At 35.6% G+C, this 16,140-nt stretch overlaps 1 protein-coding gene across 11 annotated transcripts in view; it reads left to right on the forward strand.

Moving 5' to 3' along the window:
• R3HDM1 (R3H domain containing 1) overlaps positions 1-16,140 on the forward strand; it is a 198,699-nt gene that overhangs the window by 122,907 nt on the left and 59,652 nt on the right. For all 11 annotated transcript variants that reach the window (XM_027588758.1, XM_027588759.1, XM_027588757.1 and 8 more), the window contains one exon: positions 1,567-1,690. In XM_027588758.1, the coding sequence (XP_027444559.1) occupies positions 1,567-1,690 (124 nt within the window). The remainder of the gene's footprint in view (positions 1-1,566; positions 1,691-16,140) is intronic.

A 16,140-nucleotide genomic window follows, 5' to 3' on the forward strand; every position in this document is an offset into this window, starting at 1 on the left:
ACATGGTTAGAGGTAGGTATGCCACATTGCTATTTGTTTTCCATTTGTTCTATTTTATTCCTATATGCCTCCTATCCTGCCTTTTGTATTATTTGAACTCCTTTAGTGTTCTAATTTATTTTTTCTTTGGCCTTTTTACTACAGTCCTTTAAATCTCATGTTTGTATAGTTTCTTTAGACATATGATCTGTATCTTTAGGTTATTACTATCTATTTCAAGTTCATATGAAACTGCAAGTAAAATATAGTAGTCACATTGACAGTATAATTTTATTTACCCTCAGTTGTTTGTGCTGTTGTCATATACATTGCATGTGTATACATTATAAATAAAATATATATTGGTTACCATTTTTGCCTTAAACAATGATGTCTTTTTTTTAATTAAGTGGGAGAAAAGTGTATACTCTTATTTATACGCATACTGAAAAGTATAATAATAGATTAAGATCTGAAATTAGGTCATACCAATTGCTTGCTGATACCTCCAGGAACAATTAAGGGATCACAAATGTATTGCATCTAATGGTTCAAAAACAGAAGAATGTTAACAGTAAATTTAGGAGATTCTTGGCTTATAACTGATCTAGAAATTCTGTATTCAGCTGGTTTGCAGATGAAATAGACACTCTTTAAGATGTCTACAGATGTCTCCTCTTTTAGAAGTAACCCAATTGGAAGAGCATAACCTGAAAGAGCTTATGAAGCTAATAAAGTTAATTTACCACAAACTTCTACATCACTGAATTAATTGTTTATTCCTCATTCCAAAATAGGTCAGATTACTTTAAGAGAAATGCACAACTGATATAAATAGCTCCGGAAGGAAATAGAATTAAGCTAGTCTTACTGGGTTTTTCCCCAGCTTTATTAAGATATAATTGACAAATAAGATTTGTATTGGCCTTTTAATTTACATTAGAAGTATGAGAAAAAGAATGGAACCAACGCAACTGTGTATTAGTGTGAGAATAGATAAACTGGCTGTTTATACAATGACTGCAGTTCAGCATTCAGATTGAATGAGCATGAGTGTACATGTTTCAACCAAGATAAGTCTAGAAAAAGAATGTTAATTGCAAAATAAGTTGCATGGAGTTTTATGTAGTAGAGTACCATAAATGTAAATTTTTTAAACCCTCAACAGTTTTCTTTACGGATAACATATGTATAGTAACAGTTTAAAAACATTTATAGGAATCATATATACCAACCTATTATAGGATAATGATTTTTCTGTTGAACATAGGGCAAAAGAATGTTGGAGTGAGCCCTTAGCTATTTCAGTAGTGTTTGGTTTTATAAAAGAGGGAGAAAAATCTGAAACAATTATGCCCCAAAACTTTAAACCTATTAAATCTAACTGATGGGCATATTTGTAGGTGTCTTCTGTTACATATACTGCATGCTTGAAATTTTTAAAAAAATTTTCAGTTAAACTTAAAGCTAAGAAAATTTTTTTCAGATGGTATTAAGAAGTATTACTCATAACACTCTGTTGTTCCTCAGAGAAGACATTTCTGTTGCAAGTGAAATGGACTTTTTTTCTTTCAATACTTACCCTAGATGCCAGCCTGTTACTGTGCTCCAGGCCACTATCACTCCAGTCAACCTCAGTACCGTCCAGTCCCTTCTGTCCATTACAATTCACATCTAAACCAACCACTGCCACAGACTACACAGCAGACAGGTGAGTAATACTGCTGAGGCTATGATCTCTTAGCTATGGATATTGCTTTTTTCATTCTGCTTTATTTCAGTCTTACCATTAAGATATTGCCACACTCTGCCTGTCAGGGGTCTCAGATATGATTCATATGAATATACAAACCACTGAGATTGAAAGAGTGTGCAAATCTTAGCACCTGCCAGAAAATAACTCTGCCAGGTTTATATGGTAAAGTGTTTAGAGCCATAATGAGAAGACTGTACCAGGCAAAGCAGAGTGGTGAGCAGCTGCATGTTCTCCCTGCCATTGTAGTAAAGCCTCCTTTGGGGACCAGTAATCCACCTCTGTTAACAACAAAAGAGAGATGAGGCAAGCTAAGATGTCTCCTGAACAACTAACTAGAAGCAAGGACCCAAGTGACCCAACTTTTAGAATTTAGCCTGGTGAAGATGTTTTGATGTCTTGGTCTCAGTATGCTTTTAAAAGGAATGATGTCCTTAAATATCTTTTTTGTGTTTTATTTTTCAGTTTGCTGGTTGTATAGTGAAAGGTATTTTTAAACCAAATGCAATCTAATACTAGGCATATCTCATATGTTAAAACTCAAAAGATTCTTTTCCTTTTGCCCCTCTTAAATTTTCTTTAAGGTTTCAGTGAAAACTGCTGTGACCTCAGCGGAAAAAACGATCTTGACTGAATTCATTTCTTTCTGTGCTTCCCACCTAGATTTGTATTTCTGCCCTAGATGTGTAATAAGGTACTTTTCAGCCTTCCATAACTCTAGCGGTTGAAGCGGAATGTTTATTGGTATCTTTGAGGCCTTTTTAGCTGGTTGTCACTGTTGGAGGCGCTCACACTATATCAGCATGACTCACTGAGGCCACAAAACCCTCCACTTAGGCAGTTTCTTGCTCTTGATATTATGTGCAAGTCTTAAGGGGAGGCGCAGTTTTAGGAAAAAGATGCCTGCACCAGGCAATCTGAAGAGAAGTATTCTTGCTTCTCCCCACTTTTGCAGTCTTCGGTGATCATTGTGATTCACCAACTTCCTTAACCAGAGAGGATTCTTACTTATCACCCCAGTAGGGGAACTTTCAGGTTCTTAATCCATTGTTCCTAGGAGTCATCTTACACTTAGTATAAGGTCTTCCCTTTTTTGTGGCCAGTGTTCTTCCAAAGGATATTGAGTACAAACATTGTTCATTTTAGCCAACTTAGAATTTGTCTTCTGTCTTAATTGTGACTCCCTTTAGTTCAAGTTTTCCTGAAGTTTGATAATACAGTCCACTTCAAATAATATAAATTAGTATATGCTCCAGTTTTGAAAGTCATCAAAAGTTCTTTATATGGGAATATTCCTTGTGACACTGTTCATTCATTAGCTTTAAACACATTGTTGTTTTATTCTAATAATTATTTTCTGAGTTTTCCTGGGCCACAGTGACTGATGTTTCATATTGTTTTGTCTTGATTTTTTTTTTCTTTCAAAATTATAATACAGACTATAGTTAATGTCATTTAACAAAAAAGAAATTTACCTTTACTCTCCCAATTCAAATATCTTCTGTGTGACTAATTAACTTAGTTTATTAGTACAGCCAGTTGAGGCAAGCAGAGATCCTTTGCTCTATATTTGTGTGAGCTTATTAGTTTCATTCTTTTCCATCGCTAAACTTTTATTCCTCTGCATTGTCAAACTGCCTACAGAATGAAAACTTTAAATCACAGGCCGGACCAGTGTGCTTTTACAAATGCATCTCAGCAAAAATATTCCCACGTAATGGAAAACAACTGAATATGCCACTCCTCCCAGTTGAAGGCCAAAATATCTATGTTGTAGGTAGTAGGTGTTTTTATCATCAGTGATACTTTAATTGTGGATTTTTTCTAATGCTAATTATGGTGAGAAGGAAGGAAATGAAAATAAGTTAGATTGCATCCATATAGTACAGGCACAGAAAAAAGTATGTCTGAATAATTTTTGACATTATGTTTGACTCTTAAAGTCATTGCAATATAACTTGTTATATAGAATTTGTCCTTCCAGTTATTTTATGTACTGTCCTCTCAGTTTACAGGCGTAAGTTAGTTGAATATCATTCAGTGTGAAGAAAAAAAAGAGAAATTAATCCTCAAAGCATCCTTATCTGAAAGGGAAAGGAATGTTATGTTAATAAGTACAATAGCAAATTCCTCTTTAAAGAAAAGTTCAGTAGTGCCAGTGGCAAGTATTGTGTTGGTAATTTTAACCTTTTAATGGAGTTAGGATTTTAACTACTAAAAAAGTTATAATCTAAAAATTTGTAGTTAGCTGATGGTTATTTTTTATGTTAAAGCATATAGAAAAGTGTGCATTTATGTTTGTGTGTATATCCTAATAGAAAAGTAAAATGCAGTGGGAAATGGACAAGGCAATTTTTTCTGATTTTTTTAACAGATTTATAGCAATTTCTCCTTCCTTAATTTATATTTTGATATGTACACATCATACTTTCTGGATTTCATTTTTTTATTCTTTTCTTTATATTTCCCTATATACATTCCACCATCCCGGTCTGATTAAAATTAGAAATAATTTGTTAATGTCTCTTACATTTTTGTTTCTTGTCAAACAACACTTAGTGAAGAAACATATTTTCTTTTATTACATAAAAGGGTAAAACTAATTATTCAACCAAATAATGAAAACAATAGATTTGGAACAGTTCTTCACTGGGGCACAAATAAATAATTTTTAAATGTTTATATATGTATTTAAAGAAATTGTCCCCTAACTTAACAAATCCAATTGAATTAAGTGGTTTTTGGGGTTTTGGGGGTTTTGTTTTTTGGGGTTTTTTGTTTGTTTTTACCTGTTGAATTAAGTATTCTTAAACCAGGGGATATGGCAAGAGAAATAAAAGATTTTCTGTTATTTTCCCTTTTGGCGGCAGGAAGAAGGTTGGGGAGATATCTCAAGGATAAAATGCTTTGGTCTTCTATCCTACATGCGTGTCAGAGGTCCACAATAGTTATTGATCCCCTTAACAACAAACCTCTCATCTCTTACGGGACTTGAATTGAAAACAGTGCTAACCCTGTTGCTGAGGAATGAATATATATATCTTGTGTTATGAATATGAAACTGTCATGGTCATTCAAAACAAGGTTAAGTCAACCCTAGTCAACAGAAGCAGAAGAAATTCTGGCTACATGAGGATTTTCAGACAATGGAATGTATAGTGTGAAGGAAAACAGGAGTAAAATCCTGACAGCCCTTTTTCATTTTTAACTGGTATTAGATCTATCACTTAAAGCTTCTGGGTTTCAATTTACTTGCTTCCAAAGTAAGGGAGCTTTACTGTATTGTCTGTTGAAGCCTCTGTGTACTCTAAAATTCCATGATTCTGGTTTCTATCTTATCTGAGACCTTTTTAGTTCAGAAAGGTGAAATATTGGAAGACTGGTTTGCAATAGCTTAATGACTTACTGTCAATAACTGGAGTTACACAAACAACTATTTCAAAAGATATGGTTATTTGCCATTTACAATATAAGGATTTATTATCTTAACCCTTTATCATAAAGTTTACAGCTTGAATACTATAAAGTATACTACATATAAGGAGCTTGATATAAAAAAACCGTTCCTGCACATAGTACTTATAGCAAAGATTTTGGGTTTATGCGGCCCTGGCTGTTTTCTGTGTAGCTGCTTTCATTCTTATGACTCTTTTTTGAAAGGTTTGCAGCTTTACCATATATGTTTAATATTTTGCAATAATTGGCCTTGTTCCTGAGCTGTTGGATTCGGGGCCGTAGCACTGTCTGAGAGGTTTACATTTCTCACAGTGAACCGGTCTCTTTTTCAGCTGCTTCCTGGCTTCTTTTTACTCAGGTTTCCACTGCTTTTTTTCTTTCTTTTTTTTTTAATGCTGTATTAAGGTGTTAATATTTGCTTATATTTTCCATATAATGCCTTTTAATCATGCATCATACTCAGAAATAGGGATTTGAATTTAAATGACAACCTTGTCTTAATATAATTTACCTTTTAAAAATTTGTGAAAGCTCTTGCTTTAATTTCTTTTCCAAAGCAGATTTGAATGACAGATTCAGTTTAGTTTATAGCTTTTCTTAAAAATCTAATGTCTAAGCATGCCAAACTCATTAGCAAAAGTCTATTGCTACATAACTTTTAAGGAATATTAGTGTGCATTAATGCATGCCATCTAATGGACCTAAGACACCTAAAAGCATCTGAAACTACTTTGGCTCTGACCAAGGATATAATTCAATTTTTTTCCCCCAAACTGTGATATTTTATGCATGTGGAAAGCAAAATGACTCTGTAAAATGAAATGTCATTTTAGTTTTGCCGCCAGTTGATAAATGCAAAGAATATCAATGCATTATATCATCAGTGTTAGCTTTTCAGGTAACTCAAACTATGTGGTTCCAATTAAGCTTCGTTACCAGCAGACTATAGTAGGTTCCCGATGAACCACACCATAGAAGGAACATTTTAGGATAAACAATCTGTAACATGTGGAGGATATTGGCAGCATTACAGAACACAAATTTAAAGCTGACTTGGTATAAAGGGCAAGCAAGGAAGAAATTGACATATTGGGTAAGCATCAGAGGGATGATATTAACAGGAGACTTAGCTATGTTAAATAGGGACTTCGGTACAAAGTTTCTTTACTGGCATCTTTTGACTGGAGGAATTTTGTAATGATGTTGCTTCGGGATGGCCCTGGTTATCCTTGTTTTTTTCATTGATTCTCTGAGCTTTTCTGAGTATTGTGTAACCAGCACAGATTCAGACATTATGTAATACCTACAAATCCACCTATTTCCCTTTTCCCTTCTCCATTAACCTGCCGACACTGAAACCTGGAGCCAAAAGTATCTGGTAAGTACCCACAGATTTCCTTGAGCTCTACAGACTCTTCCATAGGGTCATCATTTAAAAAGCCATGAGTTATAACCTCTACGTGGCTGTTTTTATTAGATTCGTTTTTTTTGTGTTTGTGTTTATGTTTATTTCAGGCACAGAAATAGTGGAGCAGAAGGTGATAACAGGAGAAAGAATAGTGAAGGTGTGCTGTTGTTCATGTCTTCTTCTAAATTCACCAAAGAGGCTATCCTTAGTTGAACTTGCCTGCTCACTAAAAATGTGCTGCAGGTGTGTAAGACAGACCAGGATTACAAACTTGAGGTTTTGGAAACAGTTCATCTAAATTGCATTGTAGATACCTAGTTACATATAAACTTAGAGTTGGCAGAACTGGCTTATCAAAAACAAACAAAAACAGAAACAAATCTCCCCTCATACTGCTTCTGCTCTACAAGTTTAGTCTTGAAAAACTTAAATGAAATCACCTTAGATTTAGGGCTGTTCTGACAAAACAGTTCTTCAGTTCTTTTTATTATCTTTCTTATATCTAATTCATATTACTAAGAATGCTTTCCTTTAACACAAATGCTGTTCAGGTCACCTGCATAAAGTAAAACTAGCCTGTTAAAGCCTGTGCAATACTTTTCTGCTGAGCACTGTGTTTCCTTCTTGCTCTCTTCTCTGTTGAAGTGAAAGAGAGTTAAAAATAGAATATTCTTTGGAGCCCTCCAGGGAAGTGCCTAAGCCATCAATTTATATTGTCCTAGTTCTCTTTGCTTGCAGAATTGATTGTACTCTTCTCTGAAAGTGCTGGAAGAAATGGGGTAATATTGCAGCAGTGCAGTCCTTTAACAAAGGAGAATGAGATTGTTAAGTAACACCTATGTTGAGGTCTGGAGGTTTTTATTCTGTTGTTTGGTATCACTTTTATTGGCATTGCTTACTTTACAAAATACATGTTTTCCCACAATATTGACACAAATTTCTACAGATGATATAGATCCTATTTTCCTCTGACTTCCGGGTTAAATCTAGATAGATCAAAGGAATGATTTGTGTTTTTTTTAATTTCTGATATACTGAAACACTTACTATTAAAGGAAGAATAATTTAGGTGTAGCCAAGTTGGTGATATATTGCATGTTAGAATACTGGAAATGCTCTTAGAATTTTTTTTTCTTCTTCCAAGTTTTTATTTAAATTCCAGCTAGTTAACACAGAGTGCAATATTAGCTTCAGGAGTAGAATTTAGTGATTCATCACTTACATACAACACCTGGTGCTCACCACAAGTGCCCTCCTTAATACCCATCACCTATTTTTTTTTTTTTAAGTTTATTTATCTAAGTCATCTCTACACCCAACCTGGAGCTGGAACTTACAACCCCGAGACCAAGAGTCACATGCTCTTCTGACTGAGCCAGCCAGGCGCCTCTACCCAATCACCTATTTAACCCATCTCCCTGTCCACCTCCCCTCCAGCAACCTAATGGTACTTTTCATTCTCTAGGAATCTACTTCCTCTTTCCAAGTCTTCAGCTTTCTCCCTCTTTTCTAGATCACTCTATTTTATTTTACTCATACTTGGCAGTCTTCAAACTATACCATCTAAACTATCAGAACTATGTCCCTTCCCTTCCTTTTAGACTGAATAATTAGATAATGAACTTGAACCACAGTGCCACTTCTCTACTCAGTGCCACTCTGTAACAGTTGATGCTCAGCAGCCTGAGATTCCTTTGCTTAAACACAGGTTCAGAGGAATTTGTGAGTAACTTGAACAGTTCTTTTAAATGTAAATTTTATTTACCAAATGTGCATAAAGTGAGGCATACTTGTGATTAGATGATCCTTTATATTATGTTGCTAATAAATTATTAATGACTTTGTCTTGCATAGACAGTGGTAAAGTTATCTTTAATTTGATTAGTAGAATGATGTGGTGGATTTTTCTGTTTTTAGTGCTTTCAAACTGAGTATTTCTAGTTTTCCCTGTGGTTATAGTAACTTTAACCAACATAATTCCCATGGTCTTACGTCACCCCAAAAATGTCGATTAATCTTTTTTCCAACTTTTTTTTAATTTTTATTTGAGTAATCTCTACACCCACAATGGGGCTCGAACTCACAACCCCAAGAACAAGAGTCACACATTCTTCTGACTGAGCCAGCCAGGCGCCCCAGTCTTTTTGCAACTTTTAATATCCTGCTCTTTAGAGAATATACTCCAAAATTAGATACTTTTGGGGTGCCTGGGTGGCTTAGTAGGTTAAGCATCTGCCTTCGGCTCAGGTCATGATCCCAGAGTCCTGGGATCGAGTCCCACATCAGGCTCCCAGCTCAGCAGGGAGTCTCCTTCTCCCTCTCCCTCCGCCTGCCATTCTCCCTGCTTGTGCGCACTCTCTCTCTCTCTCTGACCAATAAAATCTTTTTTAAAAATTACAACTTTTCAACTAGTTACTAGGTTGTGGGTTTTTTGTTGTCATTATTGGAATGAGTGGTCTGGCATCTCTTTGTGACTTCTAGAAAAATGTTCAGGCACCTGTCCAAATTACCCTAGAATTTACCTCCTAAGGTGCTAGTCATACAGAGTATCAAATGTTAAATGATACTTTTTTTCAGCCATGATAGGCTTAGAAAGAGTCCTTAAGCCCTGGCAGCTTCCTGCCCAATGGGGTTCATACCTGGTGAGTTTTCCTGCCTCAAATATAAATGTGAATGTAAAGCTACTCTGTATTGAAAAAAAATCATTGCTTCACAAGAACTTAAGACTTAACCCATGATACAGAACATTACCCTTTGTACACAGGCATCCAGGTTAAAGCTAGCTTTGCCCCACCAGGTAGAGTCTGATTTCTTGGCAAAACAAGTCAACTTTGCAGAGAAGAGATCCAGATAATGAAAATTCTGTTAAATCTTGTGTGGATTCATCTGAGCTATAGAAACAGAGTATACATTTTGAGCAAAGTCAGCCTTTGAAGCAAAATAGCAAAGCTAAACCCCAACAAGAAGCATTGAAGATTGGCATGAAAATAGTTTGAGAGACACAGATCAAGGGACATGAACCTGAAACATGTCACCATTTGAGCGTCCTTTTCCTCTTCCCAAATGTTTCATGTACATGTGAGATCGAATTATAATAAGGCAAGGAAGTGTAATCTTGAAATACAGGAGGTCACAAACCACACATCTTGAGAGTAATGGGCAAAACAAGTAAAGGAGAGTCCCTCCCAAGGAGAAGACATTATGGGCTGATCGTTTAAACTCTTTGATATATGGTCTTTTTTTTTTAGCTCCAAGTTCATCTACCTACCATCTGCACTAACTGTTCTGCAACTTTTCGCTCTTTTTTTTAAAACAGTTTTTTTCTTTTTTTTTTTAAGATTTTATTTATTTATTTGAGAGAGAGAGAATGAGAGAGAGAGAGCATGAGAGGAAAGAGGGTCAGAGGGAGAAGCAGACTCCCTGCCGAGCAGGGAGCCCGATGTGGGACTCGATCCCGGGACTCCAGGATCATGACCTGAGCCACCCAGGCGCCCGCAACTTTTCACTCTTATTCCTATTTTGGATAACCATATTTATACCTACAAATAATCTTAAATTCAAATGAAAAAGTTTCCCTGGTTGATTGACTATTTGCAATAATTTTTTTCCTATAATTAAATTTATCTTGAGACAAGTATCTTAAACTACAGTAAAAGTCTTCATTAACCAAAATACTAAAAAAATGGAAGGAGACCAAGTATATAGTGTTCCACTTATTTGAGTAGTATTACTCTAATACTTGTTCTACTTCAACATTTGTCCCTGAGAAAAGTAAATTTTAGAATCAGACTACTATGTGCAAATCCCAGCTACAACACTTACCAGGAGGTAACCTTGGGCAATGCGGTGTGAACCTCTCTGTGCTTTTGTTTCTTCATCTCACTTTATATATAAAGTGCTTAGAACAATGCCCAAAACCTAATAAATGTCATGTAAATGTTAGCTACTAATGTTACTTTGTGGTACCATCAAAAAAAAAAAAAAAAAAAAAAAAAAAAACAGTAAACAAAATTAAAAGGCATAGGAATTTTGGGCTAAATTTGTGTTTGGTCTGCATTCCAGAGTGGCCGGAGGAAACTGACATAGTTTGTTTTAAAATATTTAGTCTTTTTGTCTTATTAGCTTCTTAACATATGCCCTTTCCTTAAAGTCCAACAGAGTTCACATCAGTTGACTTCTTTTCTTATCCTTGAAGTAACTTGAGGTCTAAATATGTTCTAAGAAAATTTACTTAAATAGTTCCTTCCCATTTTTTTTTGTTTTTATTTAAATTCAATTAACATAGAGTGTATTATTAGTTTCAGAGGTAGAGGTCAGTGATGCATCAGGCTTATATAACACCCAGTGCTCATTACATCATGTGCCCTCCTTAATGCCCATCACCCAGTTACCCCATTCCTCCACCCCCCCTTCCCTCCAGCAACCCTCAGTTTGTTTCCTATGAATAAGAGTCTCTTATGGTTTGTCTTCCTCCCTGATTTCGTCTTGTTTTATTTTTCCCTCCGTTCCCCTATGATCCTGTTTTGTTTCTTAAATTCCACATATGAGTGAGATCGTATGGTAACTGTCTTCCTCTGATTGACTTACTTCCCATCATTTTTAAAAATTTCTGTTAATCTTATCTGTCCATAGCTATGGAAACATTACATGGAAAAGGTTTTAAAACAGTATGTGTGCCGTTTCTATAGTGTAAATGGATATTTATATTATATCTGAACATAAAAATAAGGCTACCTATATATACATGTAAATTGTGATTATCTATGAGTAATTGTTTTACAAAAATGGGTTTTTCCATAGTGGCTTTTTCCTTTTTTGTATTTTCCAAATGTTCTACTATGAAAACCTATAGTATAATCAAGTAAGGCTTTTTTAAGAGATGTTTTAAATGTCCAGACTTATTCAGAAATATTGAAATAAAACCTTTGTTTCAAGCATTATGTATTAAATGTAAACTAAAACAGTTTTGTGTTATTCCTTATCAAGTAAACACTTCGAGATTAATGACATGAAATCTGCATTTCAGCTGCAGTGCAGATTCTAAGGAGAGGATTTATGAGTGACCCAAGAATTCATGAATTCACTGAGTGCTTTGTAATCATGCGGTCAAGTTTCATTTTAATGAAAGGGCAATTTACTGTGTTTAACCATATTTTAAACATGTTACCTTAAAACTTAAGTTCAGCTTTTGCTTACAGAGCCATTTGCTAAACATGAAGAGTGAAAAATGCCATTCTCAGTCTGCCTGTCAGCATGCATAGTAAGCTTCTGGTTTCATGTAGAAGCATATATTATTTTGATTCTTTGTTAAGAATATGTTTTTCTCTATTATCTATTAGTGAGTATAATATTGAGTGCCCACTTACTGGCTTAGCTCTGCAATAGCTGGTACGGGTGTCTTTGTTTTTAATGGGGGTGGGGAAGGGGGATGTTAAAGTTTCTAACCTTACTCTTAAAAAGCACACCATTTCATTTTTTGTTTTTAAGGCATACACCATGAGAGAACAATTAAAGAGATCAATTTTATATTACCTGTACAGTGGAGTTTCTTTAAGTATAATTAACATACAATGTCATTAGTTTCAAGTGTACAATATAATCATTCAACAATTCTGTACATTACTCAGTGTTCATCAGGATACCTGTACTCCTAATCCCCTTCACCTGTTTCACCCATCCTGCCAACCACCTCCCCTCTCATAACAACCTGTTTATTCTTTTTACTTAAGAGTCTGGTTTTTGTTTCAATCTTTCTTTCTGTTCGTTCATTTGTTTTGTTTTCCAAATTCCAAATATGAGTGAAAGTATATGGTATCTGTCTTTCTCTCCCTGACTCATTTCACTTAACATTATATTCTCTAGGTGTATCCATGTTGTAGCAAATAGCAGATTTCATTATTTTTAATGGCTGAGTAATAGTCCATGGTGTACATATACCACATCTTCTTTATCCACTCATCTATCAGTGGACCCTTGGATTGCCTCCATATCTTGGCTACTGTAAGTAATCCTGCAGCAAACATAGGGGTGCATATATCTTTTTGAATTATTGTTTTCATTTTCTTCGGGTAAATACCCAGCAGTGGAATTACTGGATCCTATGGTAATTCTATTTTTAATTTTTTGAAGAACCTCCATGCTGTTTTCTACAATGGCTGCACCAGTTAATATTCCCCCCAACAGTGCACAGGGGTTCCTTTTTCTTTACATTCTCACCAACCCTTGTTATTTACTGTGTTTTTTGATTTTAGCCATTCTGATAGGTGTAAGGTGATAGCTCGTTGTGGTTTTGATTTGCATTTCCCTGATGATGAGTGATGTTGAGCATCTTTTCAAGTGTCTGTTGGCCATCTGTATGTCTTCCTTAGAGAAATGTCTGTTCATGTCCTCTGCCATTTTTTAGTTGGATTATTTGAGAGTTCTTGTTGACTTCTGTAAGTTCTTTATGTATTTTGGATATTAACTGTGTACCGGATATATCATTTGCAAATATCTTTTCCCATTCAGTAGGTTACTTTTTTGTTTTGTTGATGGTTTATTTTGCTGTGCAGAAGCTTTTTAGTTTGGTATAGTCCCACTGTTAAATTTTGCTATTTCTCTTACCCAAGGAGTCCTGTCTAGAGAAATGTTTCTAAGGCAATATCAAAGAAGAAATTACTGCCTAGGGGGCGCCTGACTCGCTTAGTCAATAGTGCATGTGACTTTTGATCCCAGGGTCGTGAATTCAGGCCCCATGTTGGCTGTAGAAATTACTTTTTAAAAAATGAGTAAGCTGGGGTGCCTGGGTGGTTCAGTTGGTTAAGCGACTGCCTTCGGCTTAGGTCATGATCCCAGAGTCCTAGGATCGAGTCCCACATTAGGCTCCCAGCTTAGCGGGGAGCCTGCTTCTCCCTCTGACCCTCTCACCTCTCATGCTGTTCCTTTCTCTCTTTCTCTCTCTCAAATAAATAAATAAATAAAATCTTTAAAAAATAAAAAATAAATGAATAAGTAAACTCTTAAAAAATAAGTTACTGCATATGTTTTTTTCCAGGATTTTTATGATTTCAGGTCTCACACTTAACGACTCTAATTCATTTTGAGTTTATTTGTATATGGTGTAAGAAAATGGTCCTGTTTCATTCTTCTGCATGTAGTTGCCCAGTTTTCCCAGGACCATTTGTTGAAGAAACTTTTTCCCGTTGTATGCCCTTGTGTCCTTTGTCATAAATTGATTGACCATATAAATATGATTTATTTCTGGGCTTTCTGTTCTGTTCTATTGATCCATGTGTCTGTCTGTGTACCAGTACCATACTATTTTGATCACTACAGCTTTATACTGTAGTTTGAAATCTAGGAATGTGATACGTCCAGCTTTGTTCTTTTTCAAGATTGTTTTTTCTGTTCAGGGTCTTCTCTGGTTCCATACAAATTTTTGGATTGTTTGTTCTAGTTCTGTAAAAAATGTTTTAGGTAGTATGGACATCTTACCAATATTCTTCTAATCCATGAACATGGAATATCTTTCCATTTGTTTGTGTCATCTTTGGTTTCTCTTATTAATGTTTGGTAGTTTCAAAGTACCTTCTTGATTAAGTTTACTCCTAGGTATTTTATTCTTGATGCAATTACAAGTGAGATTGTTTTCTTAATTTCTCTTTCTGCTACTTTATTATTAGTGTATAGTAATGCAACACATTTTTGTATGTTAATTTTGTATCCTGTGTCCTTACTAAACTCATTTATCAGTTCTAGTAGTTTTTTGGTGGAATTTTCAGGGTTTTCCATATATAATATTATGTCATCTCCAATAGTGAAATTTTTACTTCATCCTTTCCAATTTGGATGACTTTTATTTCTTGTCTGATTACTGGGGCTAGGGCTTCCAGTACTTTGTTGAATAAGAGTAGTGAGAGTAAACATCCTTGTCTTGTTCTTGCTCTTAGAGGAAAAGCTCTTTTTCACCACTGAGAATGATATTAGCTGTGGGTTTTTCGTATGTGGGCTTTATTATGTATGTTTGTTCCCTCTAAACCTACTTTGTTGAGGGTTTTTTTTTTTTTATAGATCTTTATTTATTTGACAGAGCGAAAGAGCACAGCAGGGGGAGCAGCAGAGAGAGAGGGAGAAGGAGGCCCCCCACTGAGCAAGGAGCCTGATGCATGGCTCCATACCAGGACCCCAGGATCATGACTGGAGCTGAAGGCAGATGCTTAACCATCTGAGCCACCCAGGCGCCCCTGTTGAGGGTTTTTATCATGAGTGGATGTTGTCCTTTATCAAATGCTTTTTCTGCATCTACTGAGATGATGATGTGGTTTTATCCTTTCTCTTGTTAATGTGATGATTCACATTGATTGATTTGCAAATATTGAACCACCCTTGTATCCCTGGATTAAATTTCACTCTACACTGGTGAATGATTTTTTTTTAATGTATTGTTGGATTTGGTTTACTAATATTTTGTTGAGAATTTTTGCATCTGTGTTCATCAGAGATATTGGCCAGTAGTTTTCCTTTTTTGTAGTGTATCTGGTTTTGGTATCAGTAGTTCTGGCCTCATACAATGAACTTAGAAGCTTTCCTTCCTCTTTTTTTTGGAATAGTTTGAGAATAGGTATTAACTTTTCTTTAAATGTATGATAGAGGGGCGCCTGGGTGGCTCAATTGGTTAAGCGACTGCCTTCAGCTCAGGTCATGATTCCAGGGTCCTGGGATCGAGCCCCGCATCAGGCTCCCTGCTCAGCGGGAAGCCTGCTTCTCCCTCTTCCACTCACCCCTGCTTGTGTTCCCTCTCTCGCTGTCTCTCTGTCGCTCTCTCTCTGTCAATTAAATAAATAAATAAAATCTTTAAAAAAATAAAAAATAAAAAAAATAAATGTTTGATAGAGGGTGCCCAAGTGGCTCAGTCGATTAAACTTCTGCCTTCAGCTCAGGTCATGATCCCAGGGTTCTGGGATTGAGTCCCGCATCGGGCTCCCTCCTCAGCAGGGAGTCTTCTCCCTTTACCCCTCCCCCCTGCTTGTGATCTCTTACACCCTCTTTCTCTCTCTCTCAAATAAATAAAGTTTGATAGAATTACCCTGTGAAGCCATCTGGTCCTGGACTTCTGTTTTGGGGCAGTTTTTCATTACTGATTCAATTTCATTGCTAGTAATTGAGAGGTTCAGATTTTCTATTTCTTCCTAATTTCATTTTGGAAGATTATATGTTTCTAGGGATGTATCCATTCCTTCCAGATTGTCCCAATTTGTGGCATATAATTTTTTATAATATTCTTTTATAATCCTTTGTATTTCTGTGGCTGTCAGTTATTTCTCCTCCTTCATTTCTGATTTTATTTAAGTCCTTTCTCTTTGTCTCTGTCTCTCTTTTGGTCTTTATGAATCTGGGTAATGGTTTATCTGTTCAGAGAATCAGCCCCTGGTTTCATTGATCAGTTCTCTTGTGTTTTTAGTCTCTATTTCATTTATTTCTGCTCTAAAATTTATTATTTCCTTCCTTCTACTGGCTTTGGGATTTGTTCTTTTCCTAGCTCCTTTAGGTCTAAGATTAGGTTGTT

Source organism: Zalophus californianus, chromosome 3 (assembly GCF_009762305.2).
Source record: "Zalophus californianus isolate mZalCal1 chromosome 3, mZalCal1.pri.v2, whole genome shotgun sequence".
Classification (NCBI taxonomy): Eukaryota; Metazoa; Chordata; class Mammalia; order Carnivora; family Otariidae; genus Zalophus; species Zalophus californianus.